This window comes from Pleurodeles waltl, chromosome 10 (assembly GCF_031143425.1).
Source record: "Pleurodeles waltl isolate 20211129_DDA chromosome 10, aPleWal1.hap1.20221129, whole genome shotgun sequence".
NCBI lineage: Eukaryota > Metazoa > Chordata > Amphibia > Caudata > Salamandridae > Pleurodeles > Pleurodeles waltl.
Window position 1 is genome coordinate 764,385,603 of NC_090449.1, and position 19,118 is coordinate 764,404,720.

At 42.9% G+C, this 19,118-nt stretch overlaps 1 protein-coding gene across 1 annotated transcript in view; it reads right to left on the reverse strand.

The window, feature by feature from the left end:
- The window catches only part of GAD2 (glutamate decarboxylase 2), a 508,839-nt gene that overhangs the window by 280,065 nt on the left and 209,656 nt on the right, over positions 1 to 19,118 (reverse strand). Inside the window, exon 9 of the mRNA XM_069211360.1 lies at positions 9,819 to 9,873. Within this exon, the coding sequence (XP_069067461.1) occupies positions 9,819 to 9,873 (55 nt within the window). The remainder of the gene's footprint in view (positions 1 to 9,818; positions 9,874 to 19,118) is intronic.

Below are 19,118 nucleotides of genomic sequence, written 5' to 3' on the forward strand. Positions count from 1 at the left end.
CGGTCCCTCCCAGGCTCCCCGCATGCAGCTTCTTTTCCTAGGAGGACAGCTCCGGGAGCCCACCCCCGGCTGCCCTTGACCTTGCACTAGTGTGCAGCCGCAGGAGCTGGCAGCTTCATCCTGGTCTGCCTCTCCTGCAGGCAGATGCACTGTTACTGGCTGGCCTCCCATCTCCCCAGGACACAGCCTTGGGGAACAGGATGGGTCATCCATATGGGGGAGTGCAAAAGCACTCCCTCCTCTTCTGTGATACTATCAGGACAGTGCTTCCTCACCCTTGTCTTCCTCACAGGGCTCAGGGATGGGGTCCTGGGCTCCTTCCTTGAATTGCGAGGGGGCACCAACAGCACTCCCCCACTCTTATTGCTTCTCGGGCCCAGAGATGGGGACCTGGGCACCTTGTTGGGATTTGAGAGGGGCACAATGGCACTCCGTTGGACTAGTTTTCTCACCGGGGAGAGGATGGGGTCCTGGACCAGTCCTGGGCCCCTTCTGCTCTCGCAGGGCAAGTGTGACATAACTTCCCCGCAATGGCTTATCTTTGTGGAGGCAACCCCTGAGCTCTGGACCACTCCGGGGGCTAATATCAATCTGACCACAGAGCTCTACTTGCTCTGGCCAAGAGACAAAGGCCAACTTCGCAAAGGCATATCTTGGGCCCAGATGGGCCGTTTTTGTTGCTGTTGGTCTCGGTTTGCTCCTGGTGGTGAGCCCTAGCTACGTGAAGCACTTATGCCAGGCCTTCTGGCCTCAAGGATGATGAACGTTTCAGGGGACTCTTTTCACTGGCTACCTGCGCCAGCCTTTCACTTTACTATTCCCCTGGGTTTCTGTCCTCCCTTGTGCAGATGCCCAGTCTTTCCCCAACTTATCCTCAAGGGGTGTAAGGGGAGCAGCTCCCTGGTACTGGGGAGTGCCCCACTGGTCCAGGGGTCAATCAGAGTCAGCGGCCTTGGCTAGATGGCAATCAGGGGGTTCCTCCTTCCAACTGACCATGATGGCTGCCGGTTTCAGTATCCAATAGAAAAGCACAACCATGAGAGGGCTCACTCCTCTCCACAGGATCTTTTAAGTGGGGTGGGAGTGTCCAGCAGGGCTGCACTCCTGTCCTATCCTGAGGTGCCACATCATCTCTCAGCCCCTGTCCCAACCTCCCTGCACAGTTTTCTGAGGTAGCTCAAAATGGTGTCACCCATGAGTCACTTGCCACATGTGCTTTGGAGATCTCAACTCCATCACTTGCTTACATCACTGTCAGGGCCTTCCCCAGCTAATCTTCAAAGGAGCTCCCCTCCTTGTTTGGCTCCAGAAGTCTGGGCTCCATCCTTTGTTTAGTGGACTGGGGCAGGCCCTCTTCCTGGCACATAGTTGTAGCAGGCTGATTAATGAAGCTCAGTCCGCCCCACCCCTTTCCTTCTCAGGAGTTGACTTAAGCACTGTTAATTGCTCCTTTTGTGGGGGGAGGCCTTTGTTCCTGTTGCTGGAGAGTAATTAACCCAGTCCAGCAGGGTGACAAAAGGCAAGGGCTCTGATTCTGAGCTGAGCCAGATAAATATGACATTCCTGGATGACCCATATACTGTACAGATGTGTCTTTGGATTTTACAGGATTGTTCTTTTCACACAGGTTACATTGTACATTGGCACAACTCTGGAGTCTGTGGACATGGGGGGGGGGGGAAGCTGCGCCCTAACGCACACCTTTCAAATAAGTGCATAATGGAGTGTCACTGCAGACAAGACAGTAAACCACACTGACTTTCCCTATTGTGTACATGCACAATATAAGGCCTATTCCAGGTCAACACCCAACCGTGCATAGTCCTTTCTGTGCCGGCATGACCGGAGTGTCCCATGCACAGCCCATGTAGATATGTGTTCACGGGTAACCAACCAAGTGTCTCTTACTACTCTTTGCTGCGCCGCAGCAGTCTTATCTTACAAAGCAGACACTGGTGGCAGACATGTGCGGTCTATTTGCCTTGAGTTTACTATGGGTGAGTCCCAGGTAATGAGGCCTCAACATATTAAAAGGTCTAAAACCAGGTGATCAAAAAGTGAACGATCTGGGCAGATTCGATATGCAGAACCACCTTCTGACACTACTTGACCTCCGTTCACACTGTCAATTCTTTTGTGGATGTTATTAAAGTTTTTTTTATTTACAAAACAATCAAACTCTTGCTAGACATACATATCTTAAAGTAACTGTGATAAGTGTGTTATACTGTAGCTAGACTCAGCCCTTCACCATCTCCTTTGTACTAGGCTTTGAATCCTTGACCATCTTTACCTGGAGTGACATTTTAGGCTCAAAAGATCGATTTTCAGCCTTAGTATAAATACTCATTGCCCTAGTTAGTGGAGGTCACCAGCAATTACATTTCTGATAGCTATTTGTTGTCCCTGCAATGACCGTGATGATGGAACAAGCCATCTTCCTTTCCCTGCTCACTCACTGTCTCAGAATCTGTTGTTTCTTTATGGAATTATTTAGTTTCCTTCTGAACAATGCAGGTATGTAAACATAGTAATTCTAGAGTAGTGCTGAAAATTTGCTTTGCCTTTGATTTCATTACTTTTTTCTCCTGCTGATGGAATTTGAGAATAAACTTTTCTAGAAGTTCAAAGATTTTTTATATCTTGCATTTATACTTTGGATTCCATGGACTGATAGTTACTGCTTTAAAAATCCTATGTTGATTTTTTAGTACTCCACCACTCTACTACTGTTTTCAAATGTTATCTGTTTTGTGTGTTGATGGGATTATATTGATATGGCTAATAATTTAATGAAAGAACATTTTCCCTTCATGACTGAGTGAAACTATGCACAAAAAGTGATGATCATGAAGTGTCAACATTTAACGGCTAGCCCCTCCTCCCCAACTCCCCCCACTTCTGTGGGCTTTCTTTCTCAACAGCAGCAAAATGGCTTTTCATGTATCAGTTTGAGAAAGTGGTTTAATGTTGCAGAAGAGTAAGAGGTCTATAGTCTACATGGGCATTGCCTCCAAGAAATATTCAGTTCAGTCAATCTCATATTTCACTTCAGAGGAATGTTGATTACTGTAATGATTTGCAAATTGTTTTGTCATGTTTTTGTATCAGAAATCTCACAGGCATGTATCCTGGTATATGTTTCCCAGCAGTGTTTAACACTGCTTTTCACAAAGAGCATTCTGATGATCTTATGTTTTAGTTTACAAATAAGAAATAGATTATGTTTAGAAAATGCATCAAAAAAAACGTTTTCTTACTGAATTATGCATTTATCTAAATGACATATTTTGTTGCTTATTTCCATTGGTGATGGGATCATTTCACATTCTAATTTTGCCTTAAAATGTCACATATATTCATTATAGGTGTTTCAGAACTAGGAAATGAGAAAACCTATTTATTAAAGAGTTCAACTGCATCCACTCCATCATATCATCAAGCATATTAAATAGAGCTGCTAGCTCTAGGATCAAATTGAACCTCTATGTTCACATGTGACTTATAAAAGGGCATAGTTCACAATGTGGTGTCTTTAATACCTGCCTGAGTAAATATTAAGTGTGGAAATGTATTCATAATTAATTGTAGAGGTCAATTTAAAATAAAATGTGGGTGATACAGAGATGTGCAGAAGGAAACAATCTCCATACTGTGAATAAAATGTCTCGTTAATTTAAACAGGCATTGGCAAAGAAAAAAAGGTCTGTCCTGAACAAGTTGGTGCGATGGTTAAAATGGTACTGTTCTTGTTTAATAGCAAAAGATGCACAAATTAAAAGAAGGAAAATATGCTGCTATGCAATGCTTGACTTAACAATTGTAAAATTAAAAGAAACTTTTTTACAATTGTATGAAAATACAACAGTACGAGTACTTTTTATTGGGCAGGTGTACTTAGAGATGGAATGGAAACCTTATTTATTTTAATGCAGATCATAGGAAAACATGGTTTTAACTGGAGAAAAAAGGCACTATTAGTTTTGAATAACTGTAACTGAAGTTTAAACAAAAAGCATGACTAAAAATGAATAAACAGTGAAAAGAAGAAATCAGTTGTAAAGTATTGGCCCACCAGCAATTGAACTGAAGCACACTTCTTTTTAGACAGATCTGCACTCATGATCAGGCACAATTCTTTCCCTTACAGTGTAACCAACCCAGTGGTTGAAGTGGGCTCAACCACTGCCACATGCTCTGTGGTTGAAAGCAAAATATGACTGACAGCTGAACAGAAAAATGGAAAAGAGCTGACTGAATATCTATACATGCATATATTTTTACCTATTATTATTTTTTATTAATGGAAGTTGGTATGACCATCAAACTTGCCTCTAGGCAAGGCTCTCCAAAAACATTAGCATGATTTCTGGATCTCAAAAAACTGTTCCCTGACAGCTTAAGCAGAAGTGGATCACATGGAAAATTGCAATCATCACAAGATTACGGATGTTAGAACTGGCATCCATGGTGTGGTTTCCCCTGTCTTTTACGCTCTGCTTCCTGTATTTTTGACTGTGTGCTGGAATTCATTTTTGCTGGTTTTGCAGCGCAATTGAGAGAGAAGCGTTTGCTGTGGTCTAGGCACTGAAGAAGCAAAAACCCTACATGTTTTGAACTGACTTCCAGGTTCAGACAGACCACAGGCCCCTCAAATGGTTAATGCTGATGAGGGGTGAGAACCCAAAACTGTTGAGGTGGTCCATCTCCCTAAAGGGAATGTAGTTTATGGTGGAACACCGCCCTGGTACAGAACACACCAATGCTGATGGTCTGTCCAGATTCTTCCACCTTAGTGATGAGAACTTCCATGAGGATGGCTAGTTCCCTCACTTCTTGGGGGGACACATTTTAGACCTGGTATCCTTCATGTGGTACCCTCTGTTGTTTTGCCCCTGCTTCCTGTATTTTTTGACTGTGTGCTGGACTTGGTTTTGGTACTCTGGGCACTTCACCACTGCTGACCAGTGCTAAAGTGCAAGTGCTCCCTATGTAAATTGTGATTATGATTGGTTACCTTGATTGGCCTATTTGATTTACTGGCAAGTGCCTAGTAAAGAGCACTAAAGGTGCCCAGGGCCTGTAAATCAAATGTTACTAGTGGGCCTGCAGCACTGATTGTGCCTCCCACATGAGTAGCCCTGTGAACATGCCTCGGACCTGCCACTGCAGTGTCTGTGTGTGCAGTCTTACACTGCCAATTCAACCTGGCAGGTGTACCGGCTTGCCAGGCCCAAACCTTCCCTTTTACTACATGTAAGTCACCCCTCAGGTAGGCAGTAGGTAGCCGCATGGGCAGGGTGCAGTGTATTTAAAAGGAGGACATATACTGGTGTGTTTTACATGTCCTGATAGTGAAATACAGCAAAAATAGGGTTTCACTATTGCAAAGCCTATCCCTCCCACAGGTTAACATGGGTACTGCCTTTAAACTTGTTGTAAGTGTAGTTTCCCATTGGGAGCAGATTGAGATATGGAGTTTGCTTTCTCTGAACTCACAATTTAAAAATACTTTTGGTAGAGTTGGTTTTTAGTTTGCCTATTTGAAAATGCCACTGTTAGAAAGTGGGCAGTTTCTTGCTTAACCATTCTGTGCCTTTGCCTGCAGTGGAATCCACGTCTGGGTCAGAACGACAGTTGGGCTGCTTGTGAATTCCCTCTAGACAGTGACACAAAGGAGGTTGTGGTTTGTCCTGCATCTCCTGATAAGTCTTCCGGTGCTAGAATTGGGAGGGAGGTGCTGACACCTGCATCTGCACACGAAAGGGCTGTGCCTGTCCTCACACAATGCAGTCTTGTACCCCCTGGTGTGTGTCTGGGGCCAGGCATAGGCAAGGCAGGATCTTGTGAACAACAGAGACTTTCCTTTGAAGTTTGCCTATTTCAAAGGCAGAAATGAGTATAAGTAGTGGACCCAAAACCCCGGACTTTTAGAAAACGTCTGGACCAAGAGGAACCTCTCCCAAAGAGAAGAGCTGAAGAGCTGGAGGATTACTGCCCCTTTGTTGTGTGTGCTTTGCTGGGAGGGCCTGCAGTTGCTGCTTCTGCCTTAAAGAGGACAAAGACTGGACTTCGCTGCGTATCCTGCTTGTGAAGTTTCTCCAATGTCCAATTGGCTGAGGTTGCCTCCTGTTAAGAAGTCTCAGGGACATCAAAGACTTCACCTACTAGCCACTGGGTTTGCTTGCTGTGGGCCCTAACTCGCACGGTGGTGCCTTTTCCAGTTTCTTGGCCCTTAGGAGTGAAAATTGTCCTACAAACAAGAAGAACGAGGTGCAAGACATCGGACGACTCCAGGACCGACGCCACTGCCTGACTCTGTGACGCCACATGCAACCAAAGCTTTGGTCCCCGCTGGAGTGAGACAACTGTGACTGACACTGCAGGCCTGATGCCACCGCAGCCCCACTGACGCCCTGCGACTCCGTGAGTCCAGAGTGCTGTGTCACCAACGTCTATGACATCCGAATCCGCCAAGGCGCCTGTAGCCCTGTGGTTTGACAGCGACCCTGTGAAGATGCCCAAAGAGTCTTGACCCGCTGGATTCATCGACCCAGCTGGATTATCAGGAACCGACACCTTGCACTGACGCCTCATCACCTCCCCTGCTCTGCAGTAAGGAACCGACGCCAAACCTCCTTGAGTCTGTGCTCTGGCTTGTTTCCTCGTTTACCGAAGGTATGTACCTGGGGCTCCATGTGACTCCGTGACCAGTGCCCCTTCCTCGCGAGTGGCATTGGTTTGTTGGGAACGACACCGTCAATGACGTTGCGATAGCCCAAGTTGCAACTATTGTGTTTCTAAGTGCTATACTGAAGTTTAATCTTTGAAAATGTGTATCTTTTCTTGTGCATGTTGGATTTTTGTTGTTTTGGTCTTTTTGAACTCAGATACATATTGTCAATTCTTCTAAACTGGTGTTGGGTGCTTTTGTGGCATTGTCACTGTGTTACTGTGTGTGTTTGTACAAATTCTTTACACATTGCCTCTGCGATAAGCTTGACTGCTTGTGCCAAGCTACCAAGGGGTGAACAGGGGTTATTGTAGGTGTGTATCTCCGTTACCCTGACTAGAGTGAGGGTCCGGCTTGGACAGAGTGAAAACTGACTGCTAGCCAGAGACCGAATTTCTAACATTGGACAGTAAGCATTTTCAGTTTAAAATTTTAAGAAGGTTTCCAAAAGTAATGACAAATCACATAAATAGCCATTATCACCAGAGGAATTTCCCCTCTACTCATTTTCTACATGCCAATACTATCATATTCATTAGTTTTTGGGATAATATTTTGGCTTGTACATTGTCACTAATTATTATTTTAGAAACTCTATATTTTTAATGGATTTGATAAATAGACTGACTAAAGGACTGATAAAGTCCAGACCATTTTAATTTTAGTGACTTTTTGAGAGAAAATATGTATTTTTGGAGCAAAACATCAGAAAAGAAAATAAGTATTAGCAGAGACAAAGGGCTTTGTTACAAGTTCCCGTCCACTAAACTTCCAACGGGGATGTTACCACCTTATTGGCTACCTTCCCACTGGGCCCATTACAACTTTCCCGCTGGGCTGACGGGTGGAAACCACCATGAAAAGGCTGGCAGAGAACAAGGGTGCCCTGGCTGATTGCCACCTGCACCCGCCCTGAATCCATCGGGATCACAGATCTGGACGGAGACGGCGGTACTCTGGCGGCCTGACCACCAGGGTCGTAATGTGGCGTCAGACCGCCACAGCAACGGTGGTCCTGACTGCCAACCCAAGTCTGGCATTCTAGTGACCGCCAGACCCGTAAGCAGGACCTAAATGTACCAGCTTTTTACTAGGTCATTAATTTTAGGTCTCACAAACAGAAAGCTTCAACTCTGTTGTTGAAGACCTATTGTGAATTATACAATGCCCACAGTGGTTTTGGGGTGTCCCATACTCATAATTGGATGGCTTTCAGACCTATTCTTGTGCTTGCTCCGCTCCCATCCTTTTTAGAAACTTCCAATCTGTAGCCTCATCTCTCAAGGCCCCCCTGTCCTTCACTGCTACAGGCCATGCTACTTGCCATTTTAAAATGGTCCTTAATCATGAATCTAGATACATGCACTGTGGGCACCTTGGATTTCTTTTTTTTTGTTTATAGAATTCCCATTCAAAGAAGACAACCACAGATATGGATATCTCTGTCCCTATTGCATAGTTTATCTCTAGTAAAGAATAAGGAAATATAAAAAAGTTAATTTTGCTCGAAGAAATTATTGAAATTATTTCTATGTTAATTATTAATGTCAATGACTTGTATGTTTTTTTTAAATGTAGAACAAAATAATAAAATCCTTCAATGCAAATAATTTGATTTTGAATGTATTATTTCTTTTAAATGTAATTTAATTCACAGTCTTGAAGGCTCCAACATCTGTCCCTAGCTCCATACTGGTTTTGATACCTAGGTAATCTGTAAAAAAAAAATATTGTCCTGTTTCTATCGCAGGTGGTCAAAGAGATACTTCTGAGCAGCCCTCTGTCCGGGCTCAAATGGTACCACAGGCTGTGGTGAATGCTGTGGATGGAGAAGACATCTCACAATGTTGCAGACTGAAAACAAGTCTTTGGCATATCGTGGGGCTTGTTACTGGACTACTTTACAGCTGACTTCAGGACATTTACATGTGCAATAACATTGAGGGACCTCCCGATTGTGCTACGGAAGAGTGATGGAGCAGAAGAGTGAGCATGCGGGATCCCCTCTGCTCTGCTCAGAGTGGCCACCTGTCAAGACTTATGAGTGTTTAAAAAACTCCCTAGGCCTGACAAGCAAGGATCCCAAGGGGTGGAGGGAGAGTTACTGCGGTTTGGATTATTCTTGTTTGCTGTAAAAGGCTTAGATAAAAATTGAATACAAATGTTTGCCAAACTAACAGGACGGGGATTTTTACTACCGAACTGACATTGAATGCCAGTGGCAAGGAATCTCTATGTGCACCGCTCTCCTAAATAGCTGCAGGCGATTCAGACATGGGAAGACAAGTGAGGTCGCTATTTCTGATACCTACTTCTATAAAACATGACTGTAGAAGGCATGTTTGTGCCGCCTCAGAACATATAACATGTTATAGAAAATGTAATGTGACATTAAATCAGTAATGTTTGATTAGAAACTTATATCAAGAACAATTTTATAGCGCCAAGGTAACTTGGTCTGAAAATACCAGTGGTTAAGTTAAGATTCTGTTATCTATCTATTACTGTTTCAAAACTCGTGGGGGCTAGAATTACTGAAAATCACAAAAGAGTGGCTTTTCAAATATTAATTGGTAATAACAATTAGCAGCGCCCAAATATTTGAAATAATGGCTGCGTAAAAGCAATAGACCACATTAAAATACATGTAAAGAGTGTTTTATCGTGCAAAATAATTGACCTCTTATGTTTTCTATGTATTTTCTCGTTTTCAGATTATATTGGTGTGCCCTCTCTTAGTACTGCCAAGCGATTTAACTTGCGCGCAAAAAACAATCTCAAACTGCAAATCTCGTAAGTACTTATAATGAAACAGTTTTTAGAATCATAGGGCTTTTAAAACCAATGTATTTCCTTTCTACCAAGTCTGATCCTCCACATTGTTTTGTTTCTGATTTCACCTCTCTAATTTCAAATGAGTGTCACTTTTTTTTTTACCTATATGAACAACCAGAAGAGAGATGGTAACTACTCTGTCCCTCATGCAAAAGCTCGTTAGTGAACCTCATAAAGAAGGACGCAAGTTGCTTACTTGTTATAAAGGAACCAAAGGAACAAAGCTGCATGCATGAAAGCAATTACTTACTTTTTGTTTAACTTCAATAATTCTTCTTTCAAGGTCAGATGGGATCATCTTCCCCCTGTTGTGATAGAAACAAAATTGGAATTATTTGTAAGGGATAATGTTACAAAAAAGTGACTACACTGTTATACGACATGTTCTTTTCCCATGGGTTAACAACATTTGCAGATATGTAAAAGAGTACTAGCTTGCCAAATACACATCAGAATAACCACAATCTGCATTTTTGTGCTTTTCGTTTGTATTCTGAACTCCCAGTTTTAGACCACAAGACAGAAAAAAAGAAAAAAAGAGGAACACTGAGAGACAGAGGGGTTGATTACGAGTTTGGCGGACAGAAATGTCCATCTGCCAAACGCCCGACAGGATGGCCAATGCAGTGACCTCCCCACAGGAGCTATTATGGGTTTCCTGGAAGGTTGGTGGGCGGAAATCTAAGTTTCCACCCGCTGGCCTAGCAGGAAACAGGCTACCGCATTGTCTCCGGCTCGTAAACGAGCCCGGCAGCAATAATGTTGCCTGCAAAGCAGACAGTGAATATTGCGATGGTGCTGTGCAGGGGCCCCCCTGTGGCCCCCTGCACCTGTTTTCCGCCAGCCTTTTCATGACGGTGCTACCCCCATGAAACTGCTGGTGGAGAACAAGGTTGTAAGCCCCAGGGCAGTGCTGCTTGCAGCACTGCCCTGGCAGATTAGGACCTCCGTCACCGCCAGACTGCCGGGATCTAGACCGCCACCACTCGTAATGTGCTCCAGAGTGCATGTATGCTCTTCTGAGTCCTTATTTACAGTCATTTCCTTTTTGAAATAATTTGAGGAATAATGCATAGACAGATATAGGTTGATGCCAGATAAGGAGAATGTTTTTATCTAGCTTTTCCATCTCTGGTACAATATTACCATCCCGACAAAATGTAATACCCCACCCTGGTTTTTACACTGCAGTAAGGCTGATGTGTACATTTTGGGCTATTATTCAAATCTGTCACTGTCCCTAATAGAAAGCATTTCAATGTATTCTCCACCCCAGCAGTGAAGAGACATTCTAGTAGACACCATTTAACAAATGTTAACCCATCCTAGCTGCTGGACTTGGCCCTTTCTCTAGGGTCACCCTCTAACATTTTAAATTCATTTATGTTGGCCTTAGGTCTCCCCAAAACATGGTTGCATTTGCATATACCCAACTGGCATATTTATTTACTTGTAGAGTAGTATACTATATACCCAGGGCCTGGAAATGAAATACTACCAGTGAGCCTGCAGGACATATTGGGCCACCCACATAGGTAGCACCTTAAAACATGTCCCAGGCCTGCCATTACAGCCTAAATGCAGTTTCAAACTGCCATGTCGACTTGGCATTTAAATTCCCTTGCCAAGCCTTAAACTCCCCTATAATTGCTTATAAATTACCCTGAAGTCATGCCCTAGGTTGCCCATAGGGCAGGATGCGGTGTAATTGAAAGGTCAGACATGTACGTTTACGTTTTACATGCCTTTGTAGTGAAAAACTCATAAATTTGTTTTTTACTACAATGAGGCCTCCCTCACCTCTAGGATAATATTGGGCAATCCTTATTTATTTAATAATTGTAATTTGCAGTTGGGAGCTAGTAGCTGAGTCATGTTTGGTGTCTTTGAAATTGTGATGAGATGCCGTATTTAATGGGGAGCTTTGGTTTGATCACAATGATAAAAATGCTACTTTTAGAAAGTTGGCATTTTTCTGCCCTTAACCCTTTTGTACTTACAGCCTAGCCTGGATCACAGGACTAGGTATGCCTGGATGGGTCATCTGCTGGCAGGACGAGGGGGAGGGCGGAGCTGAGCACAGCCCCACTTACAACTGAATAGTCTGTGTTCTGCCTTCACAACAGGTCCTAATGCCCCACATTGTTACTGCAGCCATCTTGGAACCAGGGCAGGGGAGGCAGGAAATGCCCTACATTTCAAAGCCACTGTCCATAAGCTTCTCCCACTTTCTGGATTCAGGGCACCAGGACCTAAAAGCCAGGACCTCAGACACAAATTATTTGGTTAACTTCTGGAGCTGTGGATACTCTGCCAGGAAGAAGGACTGCTGTGCTGCTAAAAGGACTGTCACCCTGCTGGACTGCTGACCTGATGCTGCTGCCTTGCTGTATTGCTGCCTTTCTGCCCTGCTGCCCTCTTGCCAAGGGAAGGAGAAATGGACCTGCAACTTCATTTTGAACCCAGGGTTACTAGAGTGAATCCAAGGGCTAGTCTGCTGACCTGATCTGAGACTCAGGGACATAAAAGGCTCCCTAACATCCTATGCCAGCACCTGGATCCAGCTGAGTGAGTTCCTGACCCCAAAGTGGTGCCCTTCAGATCCTGGACCCTTGGTTAGGCTCAAGAGCTGTTTTCAAGCTTTTGTGCTCTTTGCGACTGTAAATGGACTTGTTCACACCAAGACATTCCCGTCGCACCACGATTCAATGCGAAGCACTGCTAGCCTTACTTACGGCAACAGCATCGACGGCTTGCAGGGACCAACAATGCAAAGCTCCAGCAATGCCGTCCACAATGCCTGACATGATGTTTGCACTATGCTGGCAGTCTCCTGCCGAGCAGTCCCTGCTTTATGCAGTACCCTCCAATATGAATGGGATTTAAGAAGACAAAACTTCAGTAGGCCTAACCTGGTGAATGTAGCTGACCTGTGCTCCATCATGGTCACCCTAAACTTGTGATTTTGACACAGTCCAGCGTGACCGGATTTCCTTAGTTGGTGCTTTGTGGTTTTTGGCACTATTTTCACTAAAATGTTTAGAAGTTCATAAATTTGGTTTTACTGATTAGATGTAGATTGTTTTGGTGACAAATACATTATTAAAATTCACTCTATTTTCTACATTTTTTTGGTAATTCCTTTTTGAGTTGTGTTTCCACTTTGTTACTGTTTGTGTGCTGCATAAATACTTTATACCTTGCTTCTAAGATAGGCCTGACTGGCTTTTGTGCCATGCTATCCTGGGTTAAGCACAGGGTCCTTTAGTGACTTTTTGTGGTTCCCTTTGCAAGAGATTGTGGATGTCGTCTGACCAGGGCTCACACCCAGTCAACCAACAATGCAATTTCTATCACTAGCGATCTGCAGGGAAAAGCAAAAGTAGTTTGCAACCAGTACTTTGGCTGCAAATTATTGATGGTATACAGAGACCCTAAAAGTGGTAGAATCCATTTGCAAAGTTGAAGATGTCTATGAGGGACAGTGCACAGCAAGGGATTGTCATCTGCAGGCAGCAGGGGTCACAGACAGCAGTCTAGCAGACTGCTGCATGTGCCCGTGGTGTACGTTCCACCACAACCATTTTTTTATTTTGTACCTATTGTCCCTATCACTCTATCCAAATATGAAAAGATTATTCGATGCAAAGTAGTGGAGCAAATGAATTGAAATTATAGTGGTAGAGGCATAGAAATATTATGACATGTAAACTGCAACACTATCACAGGAAGTGAAAAGTTTCTTCCTATGATATCAAATGACCCTTTATCCTGATGATGTCATAGGTGGTGGCATTATTGCAATCATTGAAAACGATACCACTATGGGAAAAATAACCCTATGATATTTATGAAAGTAATAATATTAAAATGTTTTAATGAAGTACACTACATGTTATCCTTGTTAAACTCCGAATATTACATTGGTTACTGCCAAGAGTCCTGCAATTATGTTCAAGGACAACAGCTGTCAGTGGTCGGGTGCACCATCATCATAGATCAGATCCAGCTATCCTATGTCAGGTAAAGCTTTCCTTTAGCAGTTACATAGTCAAATGCCTCAGAAGACCATCTTATGTGAGAGAAAGCCAAGGTGCCGAAACACCTTTGGCCAAACTCAGCCATCACATGCGTAGGTACAGTCATCATGTACATGTATAGCCTCAAATGTCAGACACAGGCTTAAAAGCAAGGTAAGGTCCCAAATGTTTGATACAATCTCTTTAGCCAGGTAGGTGCTTCCTTTGTGTACCAAATCACATCTTCACACAACCAGACAATACCATCCTAGGGTGACATATATCCATCATTTGGTTATTTAACTCTCTTGGTACAGTCATCATATGCAAGTACAACCTCAAATGTCAAGAACCACCTACCTTAAAATGTCAGTTACAGCTTCAACTGTGCAAGCACATCCGATGTGATGAAATGCCATATTTAGCATTAGCTAATCAGGTAAAGCCATCATATGCCCAGGTACAGCTATTTTAGGTTCTGGTAGGACCATCAGGTGTCCAGGTACTGCCATCAATAAACAAATGTAGAGTCACCACATGCCAATGGCCAACTTCAGAGGCCCAATTAAAGCCTACTGTGATCAGTAGCACCTATGGTATGCCAAATGCATTTTCATATGCCCTACTTTAAATATCTCAGAATTCCCATGATATGGCAGGGATCACCATCATACCACAGACTGCTATCATATGGTAATGGTTAACTTTCACATTTCCTGGTGCAACAGCATACACACATTTGCAGTCTTAAATGGCCAGATGTGGCAACAGATGATGAATCACATGATTGTTTGGAAAATATGACAGATTAGAAAAAATTGACTCAGTGCTTTGATAAAGTCTCCTCTATTCCACCAGTACCCATTATGATCTACTCATCTACCTCAAGGCTTACCTGGGGCTCCTACCAGGTCATTCTCTCATTATGGAGCTAAATGTGGTATATGCTAGTTATGTGTTAGAGTGTGTGTGATCTGCAGAATGAGGCCTTTGGGATTGGAATAATGGTATGTCATACTAGATTTTAAGCGACATCCTTCAGATGGTCTTCCGTAAATGAAGGACACAACAACTTGAGGATGAGCAGCACAGATAAGATTAAACCTGACCTTTTATGAACATAACTTCTAATCTTGCCATTTATACACTGGTGACAAGTACTTCCTGACCTCATGTGTGCTAATATTTTCAATTGACAATGCTTTAACACTGTTTCATCCATTTATTAGCTAAAAGAAGAAACAAGCAGCAGATACCAATGAATCAATGATACAATTTTAATACATCCTGCATCTCTGGTTCTCAGAACCTGCCCTGTGCACAGCCCTCGGTGTTTTTGAATGTCATGGACAAGGTAAAATATTTCAGTTCATTGTCCTGAAAAATCTGAGTGGCAGGAATCTACATAATACTGAATTGTGATAAGAGGTTAAACTAGACAGGACCTTAGAAGCATGATTCAACTCAATTACAAAAGGGGTCTCAAGCCTGTGGAGCTCTTTTCAGACCGTTGGTTTGTTTCTTTTTTAAACCAATGGGTCACTCATACCTGTCAAGTAACCCTCAGTGTGAGCATCAGGACTCCACTAAGTAGTTGGTCTATCAGCTGCCTGAGTGAGATTTGATGTAGCACGGGGAATAGATTCAGAATCCCTGTGGCATCGTGTATTGCCCCATTACGAATAAGAGACAACAAATTGAGTGCTTCATTTCGTTTGTGCTCTACTCTCCTAAAGCACCAGAAAATTACACACTTACCATCAAAAGCCGAAACCAGTAGAGAGAGAGGTAATGTGTGACCTCCCTTTCACTTCACAGAAGTGCCAACTCATGCTACCTGATAGACGACTGAAGCAGTAGAGAGCAAACTCTTGTTCAAACGGAGTGGTCACCTGTACAGTCTCTGTCTACACTGCAAATTGGAGGGAGAAATATGAGAATTAGAAAATGGGGCAGTGGAGACTACATTCACGGGGGACAATAGCTTGCAGGTTCGGGTCTAAAACCATTGCCCCTGCCACCAGAGAACCAGTAGTTGACTTCCAGGTCAGAGATGGCATAACTCTATAAAGTGTTTGTGGACACCAAAAACAGTGTCTAGCACCATAGGTAGTTTCTACTCATCCACTTGATGCTATACTTCATACCCATAATTCCATTCTCTCTCCTTTGATTTCTTTCCCTTTGCCAATTCCTTCACCTTCCCTCCTCCCCATTCCTTGTACTGACCTTTGTTTTGTCTTGGAGTGACTTTGGAAACTATGGGAACCTGTTTTATGGAGTTTAGCGACTATTATTCTACTTTCCTTGAGAAAGATGCACAAGTCATCTTCACTTCTCTGGCAAATTTCAAAGTTTCCCTAGTGGCTAGTTACAGTGATGCCTACTCTCACACTGAGTAAGCCACGTCAAAGGTTTGCCATAATAACTGCTGTCATAGAACTACTCATTTAGTTATCCAATAATCACTGTTGTCTGTTTCTGCGCTTGACAATGAGAGGTAGTGTGCATCTGCAATGCTGTAGTATAATTTGGAGAGCCCAATCCAGAGAGTCCAGTCCAAGTCTTCTAACAACCATACTGGTAGAAATGAGTGTCACTCTTTTTCTTATCCTTAAACCCTTCTTCCCCTTTTTTAAGGAGGGAAGACGAGATTAGCCTTGCATCCTTCAAACCGCATTCCAAGGGTCATGACACCCTGTGATTCAAAACAGTAAATTAAGTGCTGTTCTATTCTGGGACATGGTCTTCACCCACACTTCCTTATCAGAACAATTAGGGGCATATTTAAGAGCCTCTAGTGCCACCATAGCATTGCCATAGCATCATGTTTTTGACGCTAAAGTGACGCTAAAGTGGCTTTTCTGCCAGGCCATATTTAGAAAGTGCTACAATACATGCATTTCACCACTTTGTAAATCCTTGCGCCACATTATGCCTGCGCCAGGCATAATGCATGCAAGAGGGCTTTCCGGCAATAGGAGTTCAGCAAAAATAGTGCAGTGAAATTTGAATTTTTCCTGCGCCATTTTTGGTGTCATTAAAATGATGCGCCCACCGAAACCTATGGGCCTACTAGCACTCTGTTACACTAGCATAAAAAATTTTGACGCTAGCGTAGCAAAGCTCCATAATAGCTTAAAATTTTTTGAAACAACTGTACTACCTACCGCCACGTTGCACGATGTCATAAATACGGCGTAAACCATGGTGTCGTTAGGTGCTGGTAAGGTGCTGATGCGCCACTTTTTAATACATATGGGCCTTAGTGTTTCCTTAATGTCACTGAGACTACTTTCATAGTTTTTAGTTAATATGTGTCAGTGAATTACAATATAATAACAAAAGACGTCTACAAAAAGTTTTTAATCAAAGGAAGACTTACCTGGATATAAGTTCGGATACCAGTATTTGCACTCTATACTTATGTTTTTACAGTCTATCTTACCTGTGGTACAGTACTGTGTTAAGAGTTAACACATAGAATAACATGAAAGTATTATTGACAAGATATTGGGAGTGCAGTGAGGTAACCTGTAGACTCCATGTGTACTTGAGATACAGTTACAGGGTTTAATGCAGCTGTTACCAACTCCAAGGTGGAAGGCTCCACACACCACCATTTTGCATCACTGTTTAGCCTGGCAGATTTTGGCAGATTATTTTGCTACCCCATTATGTCTTTGCAGAATTTCCGGAGCTGGCTAATGGGGTTTGAAGCAGGAGCATGGAGTTTACCATGTGAATGGCAGTATCTTTGCCCTAACGTCCCCCCTTTTCATCAGTGATCTTAGAGCAGGTGGAATGACCTTCTCCATTGTCTCCATCTGCTGAGTTGTAAAGGTCTTGATGACTAAAGAAACACAATGCTACTTGAGATATTTATTCATAGTGAGTAAAATAGAAATGTTGTTATGCTCTATTACTGGGTATGTGCATAGTGAATAACTGAACAATTAATAGAGCTTTTCATGCTTTATACAGACTTCTGTTTCCTATGGGGGAAAATTCACTCTTGAACCACATTTATTTTGGATGAGAAGATTGATGTCTCTAGGTTTCCCTTCTATAGATATGGCACTAGAAAAGGTGGGCCTTAATTCATGCTTAAGCCTGCGAATGTGCAGTGTTTTGTCTTTGCATGATGGTAAGGGGTGGTAAGTAGGGGGCAGGTCTTACAGCTCGCCAAGGTCTTGTCAGCTGGGGTTCACATGATACAACTTCAGTTCAAATGAACCTCTTGAAGCTATGAGGTGTTGGGATGTTTCTAATAGCTCTGTGTGTCTGGATGAAGTAGCAATTCTGCAGAGGCTCCACTAGCTGTTCTAGTCCAGGAATATGATCCAGACAAAAGGTTCACATCTATTCATTCTGATTAGTTTTCCTGTGTTCCTTGCAATTAATTTTTAGATTTCTAACCCTATTTCCTGGGGCTTCTAAGAGTCACTTGACTGTGGCAGAATCCTATCCCTTAACCCCATTCCCATGTTTTCCACTTCCCAGTTTATCATATAGCAGGATGACCAATTAGTGTGCAGACAACCCTCAATTTCTTTTCTAGATGTGGTGTGTTTTTGGAACTGTATAAATTCTGTATCTTGAATTCTGAAGTGTACTTCGGAGGATGGATGATGGTTGGTTGTCCTAGAGTCAAACCACTGTGCATAAAAGGTGTAAAGCATTATCATCTAGGGTTGCCTCACCAACCAACTTTGAAGGAAGGTACAGTAAAGTTGTATATAAGGGGATTGTAACTGGATAATGTAAAGTATGCAAGTGAGAAAGAATCTCTCCCTCTTGTGTACTTCTATTTCTATGTCAACAGAATAGTGGCTTGGAAGTGATGGCTGGCTGGGTGAGTGTGTTAGTGGTAGAAGTTGGATTGTTGCACTTTAGTCAGTAAAAGGTCCAAGGTAAATATGTCAGTGAGGGGCAGAACTGGTGACAGTGGAGTAATGCAAACAGGTGGGCCCCACTGCAGATTGTGATAAGGGGCACCCAAGTCTAGAGTCAGTTGCTGGTGACCAAACAATTAGCCAGACCCAAGACACACTTCTTTCAGGCCTGCAGGCTTCCATATAAGCAAGATGAGCTACTCAATCAAATTAAAATAATGGTGTCCAATTTTTCAATTATGTTCTTTTATTAAAGTCTTGAATTGATCAATCTTCAATACCCAAATGTGATGCTGCTCAAAAAATATTGCAGTGCATTACAATTCAGGATCACAGTAAACAATGGTATCCCACTTCACCGTAGACCCAATGCATTTCGGGTAAAACCCTTCATCAGGTGTAACTGTTATATAAGGTTTGAAAACGCAATCAGAATGTATCATGGGAACTAATCAATCATGCAAAAATATGAGGTCAAAACTATACTGATAAGTGCTGACCATGCTAAAAAAGTGCAATTGTGGCAATTCCCCAGAAAACAATCAATAAGCCTGTGCAAGCAGGCAAGCAAATGTGCCAAACTATGACGACTGTCTATGAAATGTGACTATAAGCAGAATGAATAAATACATTTCT